The 23,050-nt window shown below is 42.2% G+C and overlaps 1 protein-coding gene across 2 annotated transcripts in view; it reads right to left on the bottom strand.

Annotated features, from left to right (window-relative positions):
* Nucleotides 1-9,618: 9,618 nt before the first annotated feature.
* The window catches only part of INPP1 (inositol polyphosphate-1-phosphatase), a 29,215-nt gene continuing 15,783 nt past the window's right edge, over nucleotides 9,619-23,050 (bottom strand). The window contains exons 2-6 of one of the 2 annotated variants that reach the window (XM_052635724.1): nucleotides 20,410-20,677; nucleotides 18,164-18,224; nucleotides 14,880-15,080; nucleotides 11,710-11,884; nucleotides 9,619-10,344 (exon numbers count right to left, since the gene is read on the bottom strand). In XM_052635724.1, the coding sequence (XP_052491684.1) occupies nucleotides 9,783-10,344; nucleotides 11,710-11,884; nucleotides 14,880-15,080; nucleotides 18,164-18,224; nucleotides 20,410-20,613 (1,203 nt within the window). In that variant the 5' untranslated portion in view covers nucleotides 20,614-20,677 and the 3' untranslated portion in view covers nucleotides 9,619-9,782. Of the gene's footprint in view, nucleotides 10,345-11,709; nucleotides 11,885-14,879; nucleotides 15,097-18,163; nucleotides 18,225-20,409; nucleotides 20,678-23,050 lie in introns of those variants that run through there. The other variant, XM_052635725.1, reaches the window with a different exon arrangement.

The following is a 23,050-nucleotide window of genomic DNA, read 5'->3' on the forward strand; positions in this document are numbered from 1 at the left end:
GCTTCCTATAATCTTCTCTCATTGGTTCTATAAGTATTTAAACTTTTATCTTCTTTCCACAGTAAAATTGTATAATTCAAGGACTACACTAATGCTTACAACTGGCCAACTAATCATCAGCATATAATTAGTTTTAAAGAAGAGCAATGGAATATTAAAACAACCTGATCTACTTTTCTCAGCTATTAGATTTGAAAGATTGATGCTATCTTGTGTTGGCAAATGAATACTCTGATCCTTTGTTAATGATATTTCTATTGGTACACCTTTTCTGGAGGATACTTCGTCACTAGGCACCAAAATTTAAAATGTCCATTTTTATTTTATTTTTTGCCATGCCATGCTGCAAATGGAATCTAGTTCCCTGCTGCTGCTGCTGCTGCTGCTGCTAAGTCGCTTCAGTCATGTCCGACTCTGTGTGACCCCATAGATGGCAGCCCACCAGGCTCCCCCGTCCCTGGGGCTCTCCAGGCAAGAACACTGGAGTGGGTTGCCATTTTCTTCTCCAATGCATGAAAGTGAAAAGCGAAAGTGAAGTCGCTCAGTCGTGTCTGAGTCTTCGCAACCCCACGGGCTGCAGCCTACCAGGCTCCTCTGTCCATGGGGTTTTCCAGGCAGGAGTACTGGAGTGGGCTGCCATTGCCTTCTCCACTAGTTCCCTGACCAGGAATCAAACCTGTGCCTTCTGCATTGAGAGCACACAGTCTTAACCACTGGACCACCAGGAAAGTCCCTAAAATGTCCATTTTTGATCTAGCAGTTCCACTTCTAGGAATTTATCTAAATGAAATAATTGGAGAGTGTTCAGATATACACATTTATCAAGCATATTCGTTGGCTTTTTCCCCCCGGTAAATGTTTTAATTAAGTGTTAATATAGTATGTGTATGTGTGTGTGCTCAGGCGTATCTGACTCTTTTGCGACCCCATGGACTGTAGCCTGCCAGGCTCCTCTGTCCATAGGATTCTCCAGGCAGGCATACTAGAGTGGGTCACCATTTCCTCCTCCAGGAGATCTTCCCAACCCAGGAATCGAACCTGTGGCTCCTGCAAGTACTGCACTGGCAGGTGGCTTCTTTACCACTGCAGCACCTGGGAAGCCCTGTAAATACAGTGACATAGACTAACCTTAAGTCTATAGGGCAATGAATTTTTACAAAGTGAACACTCCTATGTGTCTGCCACCGAGGTGTAGATCATTACTGGCGTTTCCCCGTCACTGCTGCTGCTGCTGCTGCGTCGCTCAGTCGTGTCCGACTCTGTGCCACCCCGTAGATGGCAGTCCACCAGGCTTCCCCGTCCCTGGAGCTCTCCAGGCAAGAGCACTGGAGTGGGGTGCCATTGCCTTCTCCAGCAGTCACTGCCTTCCCAAAGGGAATTGTTACTCTCACGTTGAAGATCAAGTTCCCAGGGAAGCAGATACTGACATTACTGTACAGCTGGGACTAGTACTTGTGGGAGGGAAGATGGTAGAAGGCCAGGGGTCCAGAGGAAAAAGGAAAGAGAGGGAAGAAACATGATTGGGCAGAAGTAAAAGTGGGCTGAATTACAGTCTCAACAAAGTCTTCAGCTAACTCTACAGGGCACTCTGAACCTGGGAGAGCTCTTCAGAGTTTTCCCAGGTTGAGTGAGGGCCTTTATAGTCAGCTCCATAATTGGGGATATAATCGGAGGTCAAATAGCTCTCTTCAGCTGAGGCACTTCCTAAGGAGACTTCCTGAAGGGGGATCTTGATATGTACACATTCCATGAGGGCAGCTTGGTTTTGAAGATTATATAGTATCATCCAGCATATACTTTTGTGGGTTGCCTCTTTCATTTCACATTATGTATGTGAAATACATGCTGTTTCATCCCATTTCTGTGTACCATACTATATTTATTCATTCTACGATAGTTGAGCATTTGCTTAGTTTTCTGGTTTGGGCTATTATGAGTACTGTTGATATCATTCTTATACATGTCTTTTGATGATTATTTGTATGCATTTCTGTTGGGTATGTACCAAGAGAAAGGTCATAGAATAAGTACACTTTCAGCTTTATTAAATATTGCCAAATATTTTTGTATAATTTATAATTCCACCAATGAGTATATGCAAGAGACTTAGTTGTTTCAAATTCTCACTAATATTTGACACTGATTGTTAAGCTTTAATTATGGTGGTAGATGTAATGGCTCTACAGTGTTTAAATGCATTTTCCTGATGATTAGTGATGTTTACACTTTTTGATATGCTTATCAGCCATTTAAATACTCCCTTTTGTAAAGGGTCTTGTGGCCATTTTTAAATTGGACTTTGTATCTTTTTCTTGCTGATTTATAGGAGTCTTTTACATCTACCAGAGAAGTCAATGGCACCACGCTCCGGTACTCTTGCCTGGAAAATCCCATGGACGGAGGAGCCTGGTGGGCTGCAGTCCATGGGGTCACTAGGAGTCGGACACGACTGAGCAACTTCACTTTCACTTTTCACTTTCATGCACTGGAGAAGGAAATGGCAACCCACTCCAGTGTTCTTGCCTGGAGAATCCCAGGGACGGGGGAGCCTGGTGGGCTGCCGTCTCTGGGGTTGCACAGAGTCGGACACGACTGAGGCGACTGAGCAGCAGCAGCAGCTTATATCTACAGGATATAGATCTTTTGCTAGGTATATGTTACAAATATCTCTCCTACTCTGTGGCTTATGTTTTCATTATTTTATGCACAGAAAGAAAACAACTCTAGGAAAGTTGACTAAAATGCCAACAGTAGTTTTGTCTGGATGTTAATTTTTCCTTCTTTCTACTTTTTCATATTTTGTAGTTCTGTAAGAGGCATGTAATGAGGAAATAATTTAAAACACAATGAGAGAAATGAGTTTTGAAAGAAAAACAGCACATTTAAAACATGATGTGTGTATGTGTATGCATGTGTGTGCACACACGTGCTTAGTCATGTCTGACTCAGTCGTGTTTGACCCACCAGGCTCCTCTGTCCATGGAATTTTCCAGGCAAGAATACTGGAGTGGGTTGCCATTTCCTCCTCTGGGGATCTTCTCGACCCGTGGATCGAACCCACGTTTCTTGTGTCTCTTCCATTGGCAGGCAGATTCCTTATCACTGCACCACTGGGAAGCCTTTACAACATGACGATGTATTTTAAAGGTGACCCGAAGAACTTTGCGGCAGTTTTCCTTCACTGTTACATACGTGCCTAGGCTAATCCGCTAGAGACCCCTGGTGGAGAGTGTTGTAAAGTTTACAGCAAATGTTCCAATGTGCTCAAATTGCTTGGGAAATTATAGCAGGGAGGGCCAGCTTACCAGGGGAGAAATGTTTGTAAAACATACTTTGGTTCTCATATCATCTCAGCTTCCAAATAACTGAAAAGATTCTGCTACTCCCAGGTTTGGGTAGACCTAGCTTTCCAAAGGGCTGGGTTTGGACCTGACCAACAAATATAAAAATTCAGAGAGAACAAAAGACGGTGCAGTTAGGAGTAGAAATGGGGCCAGTTCACAGCTGGCTACAGAGTTGGTAGCGCCCTGGAAAGATGAAATAGTGGGGCTCCCTTACAGAAAGCAGGAGAAAAGGTTGTCATTAAAGATACTAAAGTTAAAAGGTTTTCCTTTCTTCTATTCTCTCTTTCAACCTGTCATGCTATTATTTGCAATTTAATGTCAATAAGAAAATTTTTAAATTTAAATTGTTAGCTTGAATCTTACCATTTGTATTTCTATTGCACAATGCCAGGTTTAAGTATGAGTGTAACTCATATGTGCAATCATCAAAATTACATGTTTCATTTTTCATAGCTTGTCATGTGTGCTGAGTCACTTCAGTCGTGTTGACTCTTTGAGACCCCATGGACTGTAGCCTGCCAGGTTCCTCTCTCCCTGGGATTCTCCAGACAAGAATACTGGAGTGGGTTGGCATGCCCTCCTCCACGGGATCTTCCCGACCCAGGGACTGAACCCAGGTCTCTTGCATTGCAGGTGGATTCTTTACTGTTTAAGCCACCAGGGAAGCTCATGGATACATATATTATCCTCACTACAAGAGTGGAAAGAATGCAGAAAAGTACCTCAGCTGGGTTCTAGTTCAATTCTTGATATGTACACATCCTGCTAACTCTTTCTACCTTCAGTTTTCTGGCAAGGAAGAACAAGAAGAAAAGGAATTATGGGTGGCCCTATCTTTTTTAAAACTATTTACTTATTTATTTGGCTGCACTGGGTCTTAGCTGAGGCATGCAGGATCTAGTTCTCTGTTCAGGGAACAAACCTGGGCCCCTGCATTGGGAATGCACAGGCTTAGCCACTGGACTGCCAAGAAGTCCCTAGATGGCCCTAACTTACCTTTCTTTCCATGCCATCATTTTCACCCTATGTGATTTGCTGTAATTATATAGAGAAAAAAATAAGAAAGGGCATAATAGATTTCCCTGGTCTTTTTATGTTTCTGAGAATGCCAGTGCCATCTTTTGACATTCCAAGCAAATCCTAGTTCTAGGGGGCTGTTATCCCCACCTAATTAGTCATAATAAATGTAATTCGCTTACCTTGTACTTGCTTTAAGTCTCATTGAACCCCCATACATCAGGGGTCTACAGGAATTCTGTGCTCACACGGCACTGTGAACACTACATGAATGGAATGGGGTTACAGGGAAAGAGGGTAAACACATGTTGCACATCACACCTCTGTTCACACGCATGCTCCACTGTCCTAGAAACTTAATTTACAAGTTCAAAGACAAAATGTTTGAGAATTTCAAGACGGCACTTGCAGAACCAAGCATGGTGCCGTGAGAAGCCTTCTGCACCCGCACAAGTCACAAGCCCATGAAGTCAGCCTAAGGACTGTCTTTTTTTTTTTTTTAATGGAAAAAGGGAGAAAGCTCTTAATCCTATATGATAAGGGCTCGCTGAGGGTCAGGAGCATTGAAGATACAGCCTAGAAAAGAAAAATCATATTTAAAATCACACACATTTTGTTACATAGCAGTGGCAATGTTGGCTAGGCTGATTATCAAATAGAAATTATAAGCATATAAACCTTCTAAGAATGATGTCAGTGCTAAACACAGCTACTTCCCCTGGACCCATTTCAAAGATCCATCTGTGTACAGACCAGCTTTTAACTGAGTTCCCTGCCACTCTGAGGGGACAGTCACAGTCCCTTAGGCTTGCTTTATGGATATGTGTTACAATCCAAGTACCAAGCCAGGAACAATGAAAGGTGTTAACTATGGATGTGAAAGGTTATGACTTTCTGTTTCTACTCTTCCTTTGCATTTAGCACTTACAGAAAAAATAAAATACAACAGAACTGCGGGACAAGAAGGAAGCTGTCAGAAACTTTTGTCTGCGTTTTCCTACTTTTCGGAATGTGCGTTTGACCTTTTCTGCCGCGGAGTGGGCAGGGCTGCTTCTTCGCTGAGTGTGCGGTGCGTGCTCAGTTGCTCAGTCACGTCCAACTCTTTTACGACCCAATGGATTGTAGCCCGCCAGGCTCCTTTGTCCATGGGATTTCCCGGGCAAGAATACTGGAGTGAGTTGCTATTTCCTTCTGCAGGGGATCTTCCCAACCCATATCTCTTACGTCTCCTGCGTTGGCAGGCGGGTTCTTTACCGCTGCACCACTGGGGAAGCCTGAATAATTAGTGTGTGTGTGTTTTAGCCGCTCAGTTGTGTCCAACTCTTTGTGACCCCGTGCACTGTAGCCCTCTGCAGGTTCCTCTGTCCATGGGGTTCTCCAGGCAAGAATACTGGAGTGGGTTGCCATTTCCTTCGCAGGGGATCTTCCTGACCAGGGATCAAGCCCATGTCTCCTGCATCTCCTAAATTAGCAGGTGAGTTCTTTACCACTTGAGCCACCTGGTAAGCCCCTATTTCTGTGTGCTAGCTGTGTTTAAGGCTGGTTACAGCTACATGTTCTGGGCCATGCAAGCAGGACAAGGAATTATGAGCAGCTGCTATGGACTAGCTAAGCAGACTCCTTCAGGGGATGGCTAAGCAAGGAACTGAAAGCGGAGACTTGACAGTTTGTCTGCCTGCTGAGCACTCAACAGAGGCAAAAGGTGAGTCTGAAAAGAGGGGGCAGTAAGCCCCTAGGCAAATTGCCAGGATCAAGAGTCCCAGAGATTTCTCACAAGTCTCAAGACACCAATAACTGTTTCTATGTGTCTTATATTCTCATCTGTGTCTTTTTAATAGGCAGGAAGTTCCCTTTATCATCTTGGTTGTTGCTGTTATTTAGATGCTAAGTTGTGTCCAACTCGTTGCAACCCCATGGACTATAGTCCACCAGGATCCTCTGCCCGTGGAATTTCCCAGGCAAGAATACTGGAGTGGGTTGCCATTTCCTTCTCCAGGGGATCTTCCTGACCCAAGGACTGAACCCACGTCTCCTGCATTGGCTGGCACATTCTTTAACGCTGAGCCACCAGGGAAGCCTTACCATCTTGACAAATGTATTTATGCACTCTTCATTCTTTGGGGGATGAAGTGGCTAAGTACATCAAAAGTAGATGAGTGTAGCTAAGGGTTGAAAACATCTGCTCTTAAATGTCACCAGACCTTAGTGAATAGAACAAAGGATGTGTGATCAGAGGTCAGATGAAGACAGAAGCCTGGATGACTCATTTGGCCCGGGTGATTGAGATTGCTAGATATCCTCTAATGCCCAGGTCCTAACTCCCAGGGTGATAAAAAGCCTGGTTTTCAGTTGAGCACATGGTTAGTCCAAATGGAGACTTTCTACGTGCAGTCACGTGGCTAGGTTCTGGTCAGTGACGTGAAAAACTGCCCTTCCCTTCTTTGTCTTCTCCTCTGTCTTGCTGCCTAAATTGCAGAATCTGTTGTCTTAGACCTGAGAAAGGTCATGGTCTGGGGTTGGGAGAGCGGTGAGATGGAAGGAGTGTGACTCCCTGAGGACTTTGGGGTGGAGCCTCCTTTCAGTTCTGGACTGCTCACCAAATACTTTTGATCTTATTTAAGCCATTGTTATTTTGGCATTTTGCCACTCACAGTTAAACCTAATGCTACTGATGCAAAGTATTACTGCAAACTTATCCTGGCTGCACTTCTTCTAGACACAAGGGCTATCTTATAGGACTTTATACTCAGACTCAAAGATCTGCTTTTTCATACTACCATCATTATAACACAGCAAAAAGCCCTTTATACAATATGTATCCCTTGGCATGTCAAAATCTCATGCAGGGAGCCTATAACTAGGGGCTTAGAAGCCAGAGCAAAAAATTAGCAATACACAAAGTGCATTAGAAGAGTTGACTCATTGGAAAAGACTTGATGCTGGGTGGGATTGGGAGCAGGAGGAAAAGGGGACGACAGAGGATGAGATGGACTTGAGTCTGAGAGAACTCCAGAAGTTGGTGATGGACAGGGAGGCCTGGCGTGCTGTGATTCATGGGGTCGTAAAGAGTCGGACACGACTGAGCAACTGAACTGAACTGAACCTTTAGAACCCTACTCAACATGGCTGCCAGCCCTCAGGAGCAGTTGAATTAAGACTGGCATGATGGTTAAGTGGAAGCATGTGGCTAGTGTAGAGAGGGACAGGTGTATTTGGAAGGTTGAGCCAAGAGGATCTCCTGAGTGACTGGATATGGGCTGTAGGAGCAAGAGAGGAACCAACACTGACCTGGCTTCCCAGGGACTGCTCTTATTAATGTGCAGGGGGCTCTCTTTTTATCATCCTCTATTTAAGCAACCTGGCAGATTCATCTGTCTGCCAGCCTCCTGCAAAACCACTCTGGCTGATGCACAAGACACTCGATCTTGGCGACCAACAGGCTACTCTTTGGAGCACCCCTCCATCACAACCCCCAACCCCCACTCCCATCAATTGAGTTGTATGTTTGCTTAGACTGATTGACTTCATTCAAAAATCATATTTCAATGGTATCTTTAATAACAGATTAAGTATAATGTAAAATGAATTTGAAAACAAAGAATTTAAGGCTTCGAAAGTATTGATAGAAACGAGTCTTAAAAATTTACTGAGTATGAGACAATTGTAAAGATAGAGGGGAAAAAAATGAAAATCCAGAATGATTATGTTGTCAGACTACATGGCAAATATTTTTTAACTTCTTCCTCTAAAGAAATCAGAGCCTGAGAATTCCCTGCTGGAACAGTGATTAGGAATCGGTACTTCCACTGCCAGGTCAGGTTCGGTCCCTGGTGGGGGAACCAAGATCCGGTAAGTCACACTGCGCAGCCAAAAAGAAAGAAGTCAGAGCTACAGATCACCTTCCCACAGGTGTGGTTAATGCTAGACCAGCACACACATGCTCAAGGAAGGGCCTTAGCTTTCCGGCAAAGATTGACAACGGATATGTGCAACAGATGTTTACAGAATATATTGGATTCTCTGTTCTATCCAGTTTTCCCCCCAATAAGCTGGCACATTGATAGATCACATAAATAAATAGATCACATGGAAGATGACTGTTTTCACTGCATTGTTATTGATAATTTACATATTCTAAAAATGTTTATGTGCACAACATGCTTTTTCTTGAACTATATTCTATTTTTCCATTCTGATGAATACCAGGCAGCACTAGTTTCTGGGGTTTGGTTTCTAATGTGTTTCGTGAAGAATGAACTCACTTTGACTTAAAAATCAACCTTTATAATTAGAATATACAGCTCGAGGACCCACGATCAATCACAAAGCATGTACAGACTTTAAAAACTATGTAACTTTTTCACTAAATAAGTTGTTTAATCTGCTGTGTGCAACGAGATACCTTTAAATAGCCTCCGATTAAAATAAATAAATTAAAAAAAATAAACTAAAAGTTTGACTTACTGTGATTCCTTTGTAATTGCAGAAAACCAGAGGATGCTGCAGAAAATCTTTTGGCCTCAAGAGGGCGTAGGGCAGAAAGGAGATGGCTGAGAGTTTGGTCTCTGCAGATGGTGGAACCATCTCCTCAACCAGGGCTGCTAAAGAGATAGGAAAAAGAGGGCTCACCCACCTCAGAGGACATTCAACATGGGATTCTAGTAGACCAACGACTGTATATATTTAACTCTGGTTTTTGAAGTGTAATAAATACTATGCAAAAACTGCTATCCTCTCCTGTCTTACTGACAGAAATAAGAGTTATGTTAGGTGAGAGTATTAGAGGGAACTAGAGACATAATTAGTGGCAGAATCAGAGAGTTAGAATGAGAGAATAAGAATATAGATTTGAGAGTTTCAGAATGTGTGTATGAGTGTGCATGTGTGTGAGCGTGAGAGTACATGAGCAGGATGGAGCCATCGGGGCTCCGGGCTTTAATTCTTGTAAGAAACATAGCGTCACTGAAAGCGCATGAACATGGCCAAATTATGCTTCAAATTCACAGTTCTAAATGTTCTGCCAAAGGCTAAATCTGAAGATTTTTATTCCAGACAGGAAACAAAACTAAGCACAACCCCCTTTGCTCTCCCTAATATTTCAGTGACATTAACTTATTACCTCTAAACTCATGTTCTAAAGAGCTTTATTAATTGAGCAGGAATTTTTCCTGTCTTCAATATTTTACTGAAGCGTTTCAAGCAGCAATAATCGCACAAAATCCCCTATAAAGAATCTCACTCATTTAACTGCTGCATGAATATCATTCATTTATTAGCATTATGAACACATAATGGAAAAATGCTCCCCCAAAGAGGAAGGTGAATGTTGACTGTCAATAGGACAAAGCTGTCTTCAAAAGACAAGAGATGTGGAAACTAGGTTCACAGTTGGGCTGTGGAGCCCATGAGGACGGAGCTCATCTACGTATGTGTAGCCACAGGGGCCAGGTGCCGGAGGAGGCAGCTCAAGAATGTCTCCAGCTGCTTCTCTGATCTGTACGCGATGAGCCCTCCCTTGTTGGCCCACTGATCCACTCCAGCAGCGCCTTCGTTTCCCACGTGATACACCAACTGCGGCCAGCCAAGCCCCGAGTCAGGATTTCTTTCCAGGCATTCTTTTAGGTCCACCATCCCCCCACCCATGGCCCTGAGGATGGCGTGGGCAGCACAAGAGTCCCACTTGAACGTGGTGTCTTCTGAGAAGATGTAAATGTCGACGAGGCCGAGGACCACACAGAGGCTCTTGTAACCAGCTCCAGCTGCTGGGAAGATGCGCTCTCCACACACACGTGACAATGCGCCCTTGATGGTCTCCTTTTCACTGGTACTAATGACAGCTGAGAACGGGTGGGAGCCTTCAGAACTGGGGTTTTGGGTCACGTGGCTCTGCGTTTCACTGTTGTTTCTTGTAGAGACGGGAGGCAGAAGGGAATGGATATTGGTCCCCAAGTAAGAAAGGCCCCAGTAGCACTGTCCTTTCCACCTACGGAAGAGAACGTTCAGTTTGTGGCGGCAAGTTATCACATTTGTTTTTCATTGCTCCTATGGGTTCCCAACTTGATGTGGAAAATACATAACATAGTGAGTCTCAAGGCCCTTAAGCCTAGAGATAGTTATCAAATAGCTAATTCATTTCTAGAAGTCACTCCCTGGGCATGTTGCTGCCTGTGTTGTTGCCAGTTAGGAATGCTTTCAGTTTTTTTTTCTTTTTGCATTATCACATTCATCTAGGACAGTGCTAAAATATTTGTGGGATTTCTGGCTTCTGGGAACACAGCAAAGTTTCACTGCCTCTTTTGGCATCTAAAGTGTAATGGCGATAACGATGAACAGATAAATAAGATTTTCAATCTGCAAATCTTCCACAATCCTGAATTTTTTTCAACTGGTAACACCTTTTCATCCTCCAATTCACTAGCTCCACTTTGGCTTTAACATCAAGAAAGATGGACTCTTTTTTTTGGTGGGGCGGTGGCGGGGGGGCAACGACAAAAATACCATCTATCATTTCTCAATGTTTAACTTACTATATATGCTGGATAATTTCTTTCCAGAGAAGGAGACTGAGGCTTAGAGAATGTAAGTGTTTAAGAATGTAAATCAGTGGTAGAATCTGCTATCAAACCCAGGATTTGTGCCACCAACTACTTTGTCAACCATTTCTAGGTCATGATTATGTCAACGTCCAGTCCCACTTATTTTTAACTTCTTAACGACCCTTTAAAGATAACAAATACTTTCAGTTTGGAAGAAGGCAGGGAAGATGAAAAATATCAACATTGCAGAGGTGTAGTTTATGACTATTAAACAACAAACAATTCTTAGTTGCTTGAAGCAAGTCAAAATTTAATTAAAAAATATATAGTTTTACATGAGTAGAAAAAACTGTCATCTATTTCAGTAAAAAGCTGAAACCACAGGAGAAAAGCTGCTTCTACTTGAATCCTGCCATGCTCTGGAGTCAACCCTGTCATACTCGGATCCGTAGGCCGTAGATCAGGGTAACCAAAGGCTTGGCCACCCTCTATGCTCTGCCAACAGTCCACGGGAGTGTGAGGAAAGAGGAGGCAGAAAAGAAAGTGATACTGATAGTTTTTTTGTTTTTATAGGGAGAAGTTCTAATCCTGGCCATACCTACTTCTCGTTTCGTTAGATCATTTTCACATTTTGTTGTGAAACCCAGGATTGAAAATTAAAGGACCATTAATTTAAACATGGAGATTTTTAGTAGGAATGCCAAATGTAGCGAGTCATGGGAATGTCACATGGAGAGATAATCCTGACAACAAACAAAGCTGAGGTTGTAAATTCTGAAAACCATAATATGCCAAAAACATTTAATTTTTACCTGAGGGTGTGTAGGTCTTGTGACACAAAAGGTTGGTTGATGACTCCCATGAGAGGCACCCCTGTCTGTATGTCATAGACACCAATTAAAATAGTGACGCACTGAAGTCCACTGGGGAAGATTCCTTGGTTGGGGGTAATGTCGGCGGAACCTTTTATATACTGATAAGTTGAATCTGAAAAATGAAGCAAATCTGTTAGGATTCACGTAATGATTATTGAGAAGATAATGATGAAGACACCTATAAAACCTGTGCTAGATCGCTTCTCTCTAATTTGGTAACAGCTATGGTCTAAATGTTTGTGTCCCCCCAAATTCTAACCCTCAAAAGTTGATGGTATTAGTAAGGGGGGCCTTTGGGAGGCGCTTCAGTCCTTGGGGTGGAATCTCATGAATGGAATTAATGCCTTACAAAAGACGTCCCACAGATATTCTTAGTCTCTTCCATTTGTGAGTACACTGTGTGTGTGCGTTAGTTGCTCAGTCGTGTCTGACTCTCTTGCCACCCATGGACTGTAGCCTGCCAGGCTCCTCTGTCCCTGCGATTCTGCAGGCAAGATTACTGGAGAGGGCTGCCATTCCCTTCTCCAGGGATCTTCCTGACCCAGGGATCAAACCCGGGTCTCCTGCATTGAAGGCGGATTCTTTACTGTCCGAGTGCACAGTGAAAAGACGGCCAATTATGAATCAGGAAGAAGACCCTCACCTAATCATGTTGGCACTTTGATACTGGACTTCTCAGCCTCTGAAACTGTGAGAAATAAATTCACCTTGTTTAAAAGCTGCCTAGTCCATGGTATCTTGTTATAGCAGCCCAAATAATAACCAATCACGTTCTACCTTTGGGTGCCACTTGTACGGAATTATTATTTGACGTTTTGTACTTCACTTTTAAGCTGCTTGTGTTTCATTTTCCCAACCATACATAAATTCTTGGACAAAGGGGACATGTCTATAATTCCTGTGGCAGTTAGCATGTCTTCCTTCCCTCTTGTGTTGTTAATTGCTCAGTCGTGAACAACTCTTTGTGACCCCACCAGGCTCCTCTGTCCATGGAGTTCTCCAGGCAAGAATACTAGAGTGGGGAGCCATTCCCTTCTCCAAGGCATAACACCTAGCAAATGGTAAGAAGCACTCAAATATTCATCACCACATCAAAATGATTTAAAAGGTAATTGCTCAGGATAACTAGGGGGTTCCTTTGAGCTCTTACTAATCAGAGGACAGGTCCAACCAAGTTGGTTGGGAAAGCCTCCTTCCAGGAATCTGAATTCCATTCCATTTGAGTTCCATCAGGGATTCCTTTTTACTTGTTTGTTTTGTCCCTCAAATTAGGAGGAAAGAGACGATGGTGTCGCAGGAGGAAGAAGCTCAGATAGTAAGGCTTCTGCCTGCAATGCGGGAGACTTGTATTCAATCCCTGGGTCGGGAAGATCCCCTGGAGAAGGAAATGGCAACCCACTCCAGTACTCTTGCCTGGAAAATCCCATGGACTAAGGAGCCTGGTAGGCTACAGCCCATGGGGTCGCAAAGAGACTGGGAAAAAGAAGCTAAGGAGTAAGGTTTCTCCTTAAATGATGTACCTGCCAGCAGCTGACTGCCAACATCTAGTGAATTAATACCCAGTTAAGGATGTGCCAGGCACAAGATCCAGAGAGCTAGCTAACAGAATCAATTCAGGATAAAAACAAAACAAGGTTTCAGTTCCTCAAAAACTGTAACTGAGGCTGATTATCTTCCAGAATGATTCTGGAAAACATTCGTAGTCTGCATAACAATCCATTGACTGAATGCTCTACTGCTATGATTAAAGGCATTCCAATCACGCATCAACGTGCTTGTAGGGGAGAGGGTGAGGGGAGTTTGCCTCCTCAGCTTAATGACTGGTCCCAGTTGTGTTGGGTAGACTATGCCAGGAACCTCGGGGAAAAGTGGGACTTAGACCTAGGGCGTTATATTAATGACATCATTGAGATAGGCCTACAGGTTTAAAACAATGAACTATAGATTATGGTTCTACCCTGCTGCTGCTGCTGCTAAGTCGCTTCAGTCGTGTCCGACTCCGTGCGACCCCACAGACGGCAGCCCACCAGGCTCCCCCGTCCCTGGGGTTCTCCAGGCAAGAACAATGGAGTGGGTTGCCATTGCCTTCTCCAATGCATGAAAGTGAAAAGTGAAAGTGAAGTTGCTCAGTCATCTCCGACTCTTCGCGACACCATGGACTGCAGCCCACCAGGCTCCCCCGTCCCTAGGATTCTCCAGGCAAGAGTACTGGAGTGGGGTGCCATTGCCTTCTCCGATGACCAAAAAAATAATGGTGAGCTATATACAGGATTCACAAACTGACTGCTAGGAGTCGCATTCAGTTGTGTTTTGCTTGACCTGTACAGTGGTTCTGCTTGTTTACTTACTTAACTGAATTAGGAGCCAGGAGTTAAATTGTGAGAGCTCATTTAAAAACCTGGATTTGTGTTTTTATTATTTTTAAATCTGAAGATCTGCACTGTACTTCCAGATGGTAATAATCTGCCGGAGCTGAATGTTCTCAAGATGCATGTGTGTTCAATTAGTTATAGCTGCTATCATTTCATTCTTCTCTCATATTTAGCAGTCTGGCCCCTGAGGTCTCTCAAAAATGAGTTAATTCAGTTTTATATATGTGCCTCTATGTGTGTGTATACACACACATGTGTTATAAATATATGAAGTGAAGTGAAGTGAAGTCACGTCACTCAGTCGTGTCCGACTCTTTGCGACCCCATGGACTGTAGCCTACCAGGCTCCTCTGTCCATGGGATTTTCCAGGCAATAGTCCTGGAGTGGATTGCCATTTCCTTCTCCAGGGGATCTTCCCGACCCAGGGATCGAACCCAGGTTTCCTGCATTGTAGACAGATGCTTAACTTTAATACACAGCTCAACTCTTCATTTATTTATTTACTTAGGCCCCAACGTGTAGCTTGTGGGGACTCAGTTCCCCAACCAGGGAATGAACCCAGGTTACAGCAGTGAGAGTCGTTTATCATTTTAAAACTTCAAAAATTTAAAAACATCTAGGAGAGTTAAACCATACCCTCAATTTTCATTTTTCCAACACCTCCCCCACCCCTCACAGAAAAAGGATTACTAAGAAGAGCAAACAGACAAAAGCAAACACTCTCCTCTGCTTACCTATAGGATCCACCCAGATTCCCAAGATGTCCTGTGGAATGTTGATCTCTACTGAATCCAGAGCTGGGTCACTGAAGAAAACGTCCTGGTGCACAACCTTGGCTAAGGCCTCAGATGCCAGTTTGTTACCATTGAGGACTTTGCTGAGAAGAGCTACTGTTTCTTCTTCTGTTGGACCCAGTCTCATGATAATCTTTTCCCCTAGAGTCAAGACAAACTGAAGACCATTACATCTCAAGTTTCAAGAACAGGGGATTGGGAGAAGCACCTCAGATTAGGTGAGGACAACACAGCCAGCCCACTCCACTATTCATTTTTTCTTTTTCCTTAACACCAAAACATTTTGTATCGGGGTACAGCCCAATTAACAATGCTGTGATAGTTCCAGGTGAACAGTGAGGGGACTCAGCCATACAGACACAGGTATCCATCCTCCCTGAACCTCCCTTCCCATCCAGGCTGGCAGAATATTGAACAGAGTTCCCTGTGCTTTACAATAGGTTTTTGTTGGTTATCCATTTTAAATATAGCCCACTCCACTATTCCAAACTGGAGAATCCCATGGACAGAGGACCCTGGTGGGCTACAGTCCATGGGGTTGCAAAGAATTAGACATAACTGAGGACTAACACACACACACACACAAGATATCCAGGCTAGTGTTTCCTAATCTGGCTGACCGCCAGAATCACCCAGTGGGCTTCCTAAAATCAAAGCTGATTCAGTGGTCACTCAACCACCTCACAGTGAGAAATGAATTCCAGGCACCAAAGGGCCTTCCCTCCAAAAACAGTTTCCACATGGGCACATGTATAGTTTTTGTATCCAGTTTAAGGCAGCTCATGTTAAGAATCCTGAACCCTGAGTCTTTGATAATCTTCTATGTCTTTTACCTTGTGGCTTTTAATATCCTGGAGGTCACCCTAGGGGTTCACGTTTGAATATGCTGATTGAAAAGAAAAGAGTTTTTAATAAGTACACAGAAGGGCTTCTACCTCCCTCTATGATGCTGCTTTTAACTAAAAACTGTCTATGCTCCGAAAGTATAAGATGACGTACATTCATCTTTAAATGTGGTAAAGCTGTAGGACTCTGAATCACATACATAGAATAGCTCTCCTCTGTGAAACCACTGGAAATCAGGATGTAAGCAAAGCTGCTTCTGCAATTGAAACCCCACGTTACCAACTCCATGTGTTTGCCATCACTTTAAAGATACTTCTTAGACCCTTGCTTCATCTGGTTTCCAACCCCCCAAGCACAAATGAGAAAAGAGGCTCTCCTAGGAGTTTTACCAACAAAAAGTGACAGCAATGCAGAATATAAATTTTTAAAAATTAAGAAAACATGGCACTTTGGGGCTCCTGAGGTATCTCGACAAACACTCCTAGCTAACCTAGCCATTCCAAGAACCAGCAGCGTCACCATCACCGGAGCACCTGTTAGAAATTCAGAACTTCAGTCCCCATCCCAGACCTGCTGAGGTCTGACAAGATCCCCTGGTGACTCCTGTGACTGTTCGAGTTTGGAAAGCACACTGTGAATCTATGACAATGATGATTCTGAAACAGGAAGAATCAGTCAATTAAGTTTAATTCAAGTTAAATGAGACTGTTAAAGTTGGGGAATAATGTTAATCACCACCACTTGCTGAGCAGCTACTCTAGGCTCAGTAAAAGCCATGGGTTCACTCAAAGGAGCAAATTGTATCACATTACTCCACTGCTTAAAATTTGCCACTGAATTCTCATCATACTTAAGGAAAATCCTTCCTTTGAACTTCCATGATCTCATCTCACCTCATCCACCAGCTCCTCCTTCACCATGGGTCTCTGCCCTCCAATACACTAAGCCCATCCTCTCCTTCAGTTCTCAGGAAAATGTATGTAGAATGCATTTTTGCCCCTATCATTCTAGATAAATATTACAATAACTGTTTATGATGTAGCCAAATATAGATTTTTAAGTGTAGGATTTCTTACGGGTAAGTCACAGGTGATTTTTTAACCTTAAGTTTAACTGAGCTTTCTCTTTTTTCTTACTGAGTGTTACAGAACTATCTTAATACACAGCCCATGAAATGACAACTTTTTTCCAGAGTTAATCCAGAAGTTAGTTTTCTTTGTAAATATGCCTCTAGATGTTTAACTATTTGTCACATGATCTGTTTAAAGTTCACTATTTTAATCTTCTACCATTAAACAAACAAAACCCAGGCAAACTAAAACCGCTTCCCTCTCTAAAAAAGGGTCAGAGATTTTGCATTTTTCTCTCTACCACCAGTTCAGCCCAGTCACTCAGTCGTGTCCGACTCTTTGCGATCCCATGAATTGCAGCACGCCAGGCCTCCCTGTCCATCACCAACTCCCAGAGTTCACCCAAACTCATGTCCATTGAGTCGGTGATGCCATCCAGCCATCTCATCCTCTGTTGTCCCCTTCTCCTGGCCCCAATCAGAGTCTTTCCAATGAGTCAACTCTGCATGAGGTGGCCAAAGTATTAGAGTTTCAGCTTTAGCATGGGGGTCCATCAAAGAAGAATTTGGCTCACAGGAAACCAATTAGAGTTAAAACTTGGTGCTAAAAGGAAATTTTAGGTTGTCCAGCTCCCTTTACAGAGGTTCTGAGATCAGAGAAGCAATGAGGTCATTCAGGGACAGGGCCTTCTCTACATTCTCAGCCTAGGTCTGTGGACTACCCAAAGTGTCAGTCACTCAGGCCTACGTGACTCTGTGTGACCCCATGGACTGTGGCCCACCAGGCTTCTCTGTCCATGGGATTCTCCAGACAAGAATACTGGAGTGGGTTGCCATTCCCTTCTCCAGGGGATCTTCCTGATCCAGGGATCGAACCTGGGTCTCCTGAATTGCAGGTGCCTTCTTTACTGCTGACCCACAGGGGACGCCAATGGGCGCTCCAGGAGGTCCACAAATGGGTCTACTTGGACCTGAGATTGTCTGCGCATCTGTGTAGGTCTGCATCCTTTGGGGGGCATCTATAACTTCCATCAGATTCTCAAAGGGCCATGCAACTTTCCCAAAGGTTAAATCATTGTTCAGTGCTACAGAGTTATAGCTAGAACACACGTGAACTTGCTAAATATTTCTAAGATGCCACATCTCTGTCTTACATGGCAGGTTATCCTGAAGTGCGGAATGAAGTTTAACATTCAAATACGTTATTTACATGAAAGGCCTCCAAACATTAATTTCATGATGTAAGTTGAAAATAAAAATACCATATGATAATTAAGTTATAAAACTATATTAAGATTCTCGTACTTACCCAAATCATTAGTAAATTCATTGGATTCTTCTCCAAAAATCTTTTTTCCCAAGCCTGGAAACTGAACAAATTCAGAATATGACAAGAATGCAAAACAGCAACAAAAAAAATCCCACATTCATGTTCAATTCTGAATAGATTTCCACTTTATATTTCAAACTAAATAGCACAAGTAAGTCAGAAATTTGGAAGTTTACAATTCCGGAAATCAATCCAAGTGTAATAAGTGAAGTCAGATTGGTTCAGCACTTTTCTAATATCAGTAGTTTTCTAATATCTTCCTGCTCCTTTGCTCCTTTAGAAAGTCCAAATGATGGTAGAAGCCTGGTTTCCTTATGTTCTGTTGAGTTTGCAGAAGTACCTCTAGAACCTGATTCTTCTAGTCAAGGGCCATAAGCTAGAATGTTTACAAAGGAGATGTTTTAACTGTTGCTCCTACAAAGTAGCCAAGTAACTTGTACAAGCTAATGTTACCAAGTACTTAAGATGATTACTTGAGACCAGATAGAAAGGAGCAGAGGATAACATTTAATTTTGTTTTCTGCACATGTTAAGGTATCATTAGCCATCAGGCTAGGAAGGTAATGTAGCAAAAAAGGGGAAATATTTTATTTGCCAACAACTTATGCATCAATATTTTGATGGAATGAAAAAACAAACAAAAAGAAACAAGCTAAATAGGAAACTTGTCTCATCTCTGTATGACCAGGAAGCTTTCAGACACATTTTGCTTCTGATTTTCTCTGTAGTAAAGGTAATTTCCCTGAAAATATGTACTGAATTATGGTAAGAGTACAATTCTCAGGCAATGAAAGCAAGGAAATGCTTCAGATATTTGAGCTCAGTTATTCACAGACGGTCAATAGATGTAACCGTGCCCACAACTACTTGTTATTTTTAACTCTTTTGAAGAACAATGCAGTCACCACATACTGGCAGTGAACCTATTTATTGGTCAAGTCATCAAAGGCTGACGCTCCAGCCTCCCAGTTTGCCTAGAGACCCTTTCTGAGGCTGTAGTACGTAAGTAAGAGTCGTGACACTTCATACATACCAAAAGTGAGTATCATTTATGTGTTCATAAGTCCTGGCAGATACTCCATGAATGAACAACTGCCTGAACTTGTTATAATGCTCTGAGGCAAATATTAGCCCACAAAACTCACACTTCTAATCCAGTTGCTCAACCATCCCTTCCACCCAGCTCTCTTGATCAGTAACAAAAATAAATTTCCTTCCACTGGATCCAGATTGCATAGGGCATGAAAAAGAACAGTTTGTAGAAATTTCAAGGGGTCATTTATTCTCTCTTCCTACCTGTGGTCAAGGACTCACTTAAATGATTCTAAACAATTCCTAACATTTTGAAAATTTCATAGAAATAATTCCAATATTTTGTAGGGCTTTCTGACATTCTATCCTCCCAAATCTAAAAGAAAGGTAATTCGATTATTATATAAAAGGTAATATAGTATCACAAACAGCATAGACTCTGGAGTTGGTCAGCTCATGTTCAAAACCCAGCTCTACTATTCATTTGCTGTGCAACCCTAGGCAAGTCATTTAACCTCTGTGTCTCCCTTTTCTCTTCCATTACATTGAAATAGTTCTTACCTCATAAGACTGTTATGAGTTAAACTAATATATTTAAAGCCCTTAGATAAGTACTTGGCTCACAGTAAGCATTTACAAGTCCCTGCTAATGTTATTGTTTGCTATAACTGCTTATGAATATAGTTTATTTACCCTAGTCAGCTTAAAAGACCTAGAATTACAATCATTGTTAGTTACAAACAACGTTTTCCACTAAAATAAAGAGAGACTTTATAAGTCTCCAGAACCCTATGAAGCTATCACTGAGGCAACCATTAGGTAAATGACTATGTCAAAAAGTGGGACTTAATATTATCAAGTTAAAAAAAAAAGTTATAAAACAGTATGTTCCCATTTCTTTAGAGTTAAAGTAAACCTGCCATGCACATACAGAAGGAAAACATTCTAATATTTAGCAAAACAGTTGTGCTTTTCTCTAGTGATAGAATTCGGATTATTTTTCAACATTTAAGTTTTTCCTGTAACACACATTTTAGTAATACTGCAGTCAAAATAAGGGGGGAAAACCTAGTTGTTTGTTAGAATCCATGGTGCTGGGGGGCGGGTTGTGGGGAGGAGGAGGTGAGCTATTTTATGGGGGGGAACCACAGGGGCAAATAATTTGCAATTAACTTGGCTGTGACATTCCTTACCTTGTTCTCCATATTCTCTTTGATAACTTCCTGTACCAGTACATCAGCCAGGGTCTTGAAATCAACTGCAAACTTCTTGTTCTTTTCTCCCTCTTTCTTTTCTTCTATCAGCAGCTGGAAGAGGGCTTCCTGCTGCCTGCACGCCCGGGCAATGTTGGCAGCTTTCTCAGAGACTCGGAGCAGCTCTTGGAGGATATCTGACATTTCTGAACCTGGCTGTTTGGTTGCAGCAGCTGGTGGAACAGGCACCCACCCGCTGAGCTGTCAGCTGGGAAAGTACAAGAATGTGAAACGGAAAGCAGTTCAGAGAGTGTGAGTCAACCTGTCAGCATGTCTGAGTGGCTAGTAGAGATCACAGTCACAACCTCAGGTGGAAGCTTCACCTAAAATTTGAAACTTATCTTTCAAGATCAACATACTTATAGTCTCAAATTCATTAGACAAAAAACTGACGTCTGGGTGAAAGAAAGTCTCTAAATGAGAGTCTATACTATATTTACCAAACTCTAGACCAATAGGCGGGTGGATACACGAGCACAATGTTAGAAGGAAAAGTCAAGTTCATGCAATGACCTTCGAATGAGCACATGAGCTTGGCAACATTATTAAAGTAGTGCCCTTTCTTTCACCCTTTGGGGGAAGAAGGAAGAAGTGAAAGGGGGTTTATCCTATCAGTCTGGGAGTAACTTTGTAAAGTACCAAGCACCACACCGGCAGACATCTCAGTGTCCTGCAAGACTCTTGAGACCACACTTGAGCTAGCAGCCCAGGGGATGTACCAACCTGCTCCCCCCTTTTTTTCCTATTAAACATGTCCCACTAGCTGTGCTGCTTACAGCAAATTTAAATAATAAAATGAAGTAAAACATGCAACTTGCTGGGATTTGAAAAGTTCTGGCATCTAAGAGGCATGCTACAATGCCTTGACATATCTCTTGGATAAATAGCAGGGAAACATTTCTCTGTTTCAATAGTAGCTGCATTTTATGGAATGCTTTAATAACTCTTATCTCATTATTATGAGAATTACTGTGAGGATTATCAGCCTTATCTATAGTCAAGGAAACTGCAGCTTGGAGAAGTTAAGCAACTCATTTAGGTTACATAAGACTAAACGGCAGGGCTCAGACTCCATCGTACACAGAAGCTCACGCTCTTTATTATCCTAACAAATACTTTACTTCTTAAAAAAAAAAAATCCCTTAATGGACTGTGGGAGGCTGACAACTAGTACAACAGTGAAGATGTCAATGCAGTGGAGTTAGCTATGAACTGTCATAGCTGTGTTGTCTTAAGCAAGTCTGCTTTAAAAATCATATGCTATTTTGTTAAGATAATAGGCCAACCATCATAAGAAGATACCTCCAACCTCAATAGTAATAAATGGCAAGTGAATAAAACAATGAGACATCCTACATCACCATTAGATGGGCAAAACTGTTTCTAAAGTTAACATTCATTCTTCCAGGTGTGGTGAAACAGATGCTGATATTCTGCTAATGGGCATGTAAAAATGTGGGTTTGTAGAGGAAAATTTAAGAAAAATGGATCAAAATACCTAGAGATGCTATTACCTTTAGCCACTAATTCCAGTTGGCCTTATTTTGAATTAAAAAGTTATGTTTATGTAAGAAAGTTATATTTAATATTTTAAATATTTCTGCACCAGAAGGATTAGTATTAGTGACTGTAGCAAAAAGTTAAAAAAACTTAAATATTGGTGGAATGTAGATAAACTATTATTAGTTATGAAATAATATTTTTGAAGAAATTTAATAGGAATATGTTAAAATGCTATAATGTTAAGTATATATAGTATCACAGTATGTTCCTAATTTGTGTTTAATACACAATACACTCTGTTTATACATATGGAGAGAGAGTTTGAAAGACTAGATGATGTTCTGCTGCTGCTGAGTCGCTTCAGTCGTGTCCGACTCTGTGCGACCCCAGAGACAGCAGCCCACCAGGCTCCCCCGTCCCTGGGATTCTCCAGGCAAGAAAGCTGGAGTGGGTTGCCATTTCCTTCTCCAATGCATGAAAGTGAAAAGTGAAAGTGAAGTTGCTCAGTCGTGTCCGACTCAGCGACCCCATGGACTGCAGCCCACCAGGCTCCTCTGTCCATGGGATTTTCCAGGCAAGAGTACTGGAGTGGGTGCCATTGCCTTCTCCGAGATGATGTTCTAATGGTAGTTAAATGTTTAATGGTGGTTATCACTGGGTACCAGAATTGTGGAGGATTTTTCTCATTATGCTTTTCTGTAATTATCAAATATTCTACAGTAAATATATACTGTTTTTATAATAATAAATGATGTTAAAATGCTCTAGGACAATTAAGCACAAAGGACAAGAATTCCACAAGTCCTGAAGATAACTGTCCAAACAAAGTGGTGCTATGGCAACAACACAAATCCAGGTAACAGAGATGATAGAGTTAGAAATTAAACAGAAACACCTGCCTACCTTGGCTTTTTCCTCCAAGGAGTAAATACATTACAAAAAATCACTTTGGTCAACAAACCTCAACATTAAGAAAAATAATTATATTAATATAGCTGAGGCATCTTGACTTAGAAATAACTTATGGCATCTATGTGCTATTAATTATAAGTTTTATATAATATATACATGCATGGAT

Source organism: Budorcas taxicolor, chromosome 2, assembly GCF_023091745.1.
Source record: "Budorcas taxicolor isolate Tak-1 chromosome 2, Takin1.1, whole genome shotgun sequence".
NCBI classification, from domain to species: Eukaryota; Metazoa; Chordata; class Mammalia; order Artiodactyla; family Bovidae; genus Budorcas; species Budorcas taxicolor.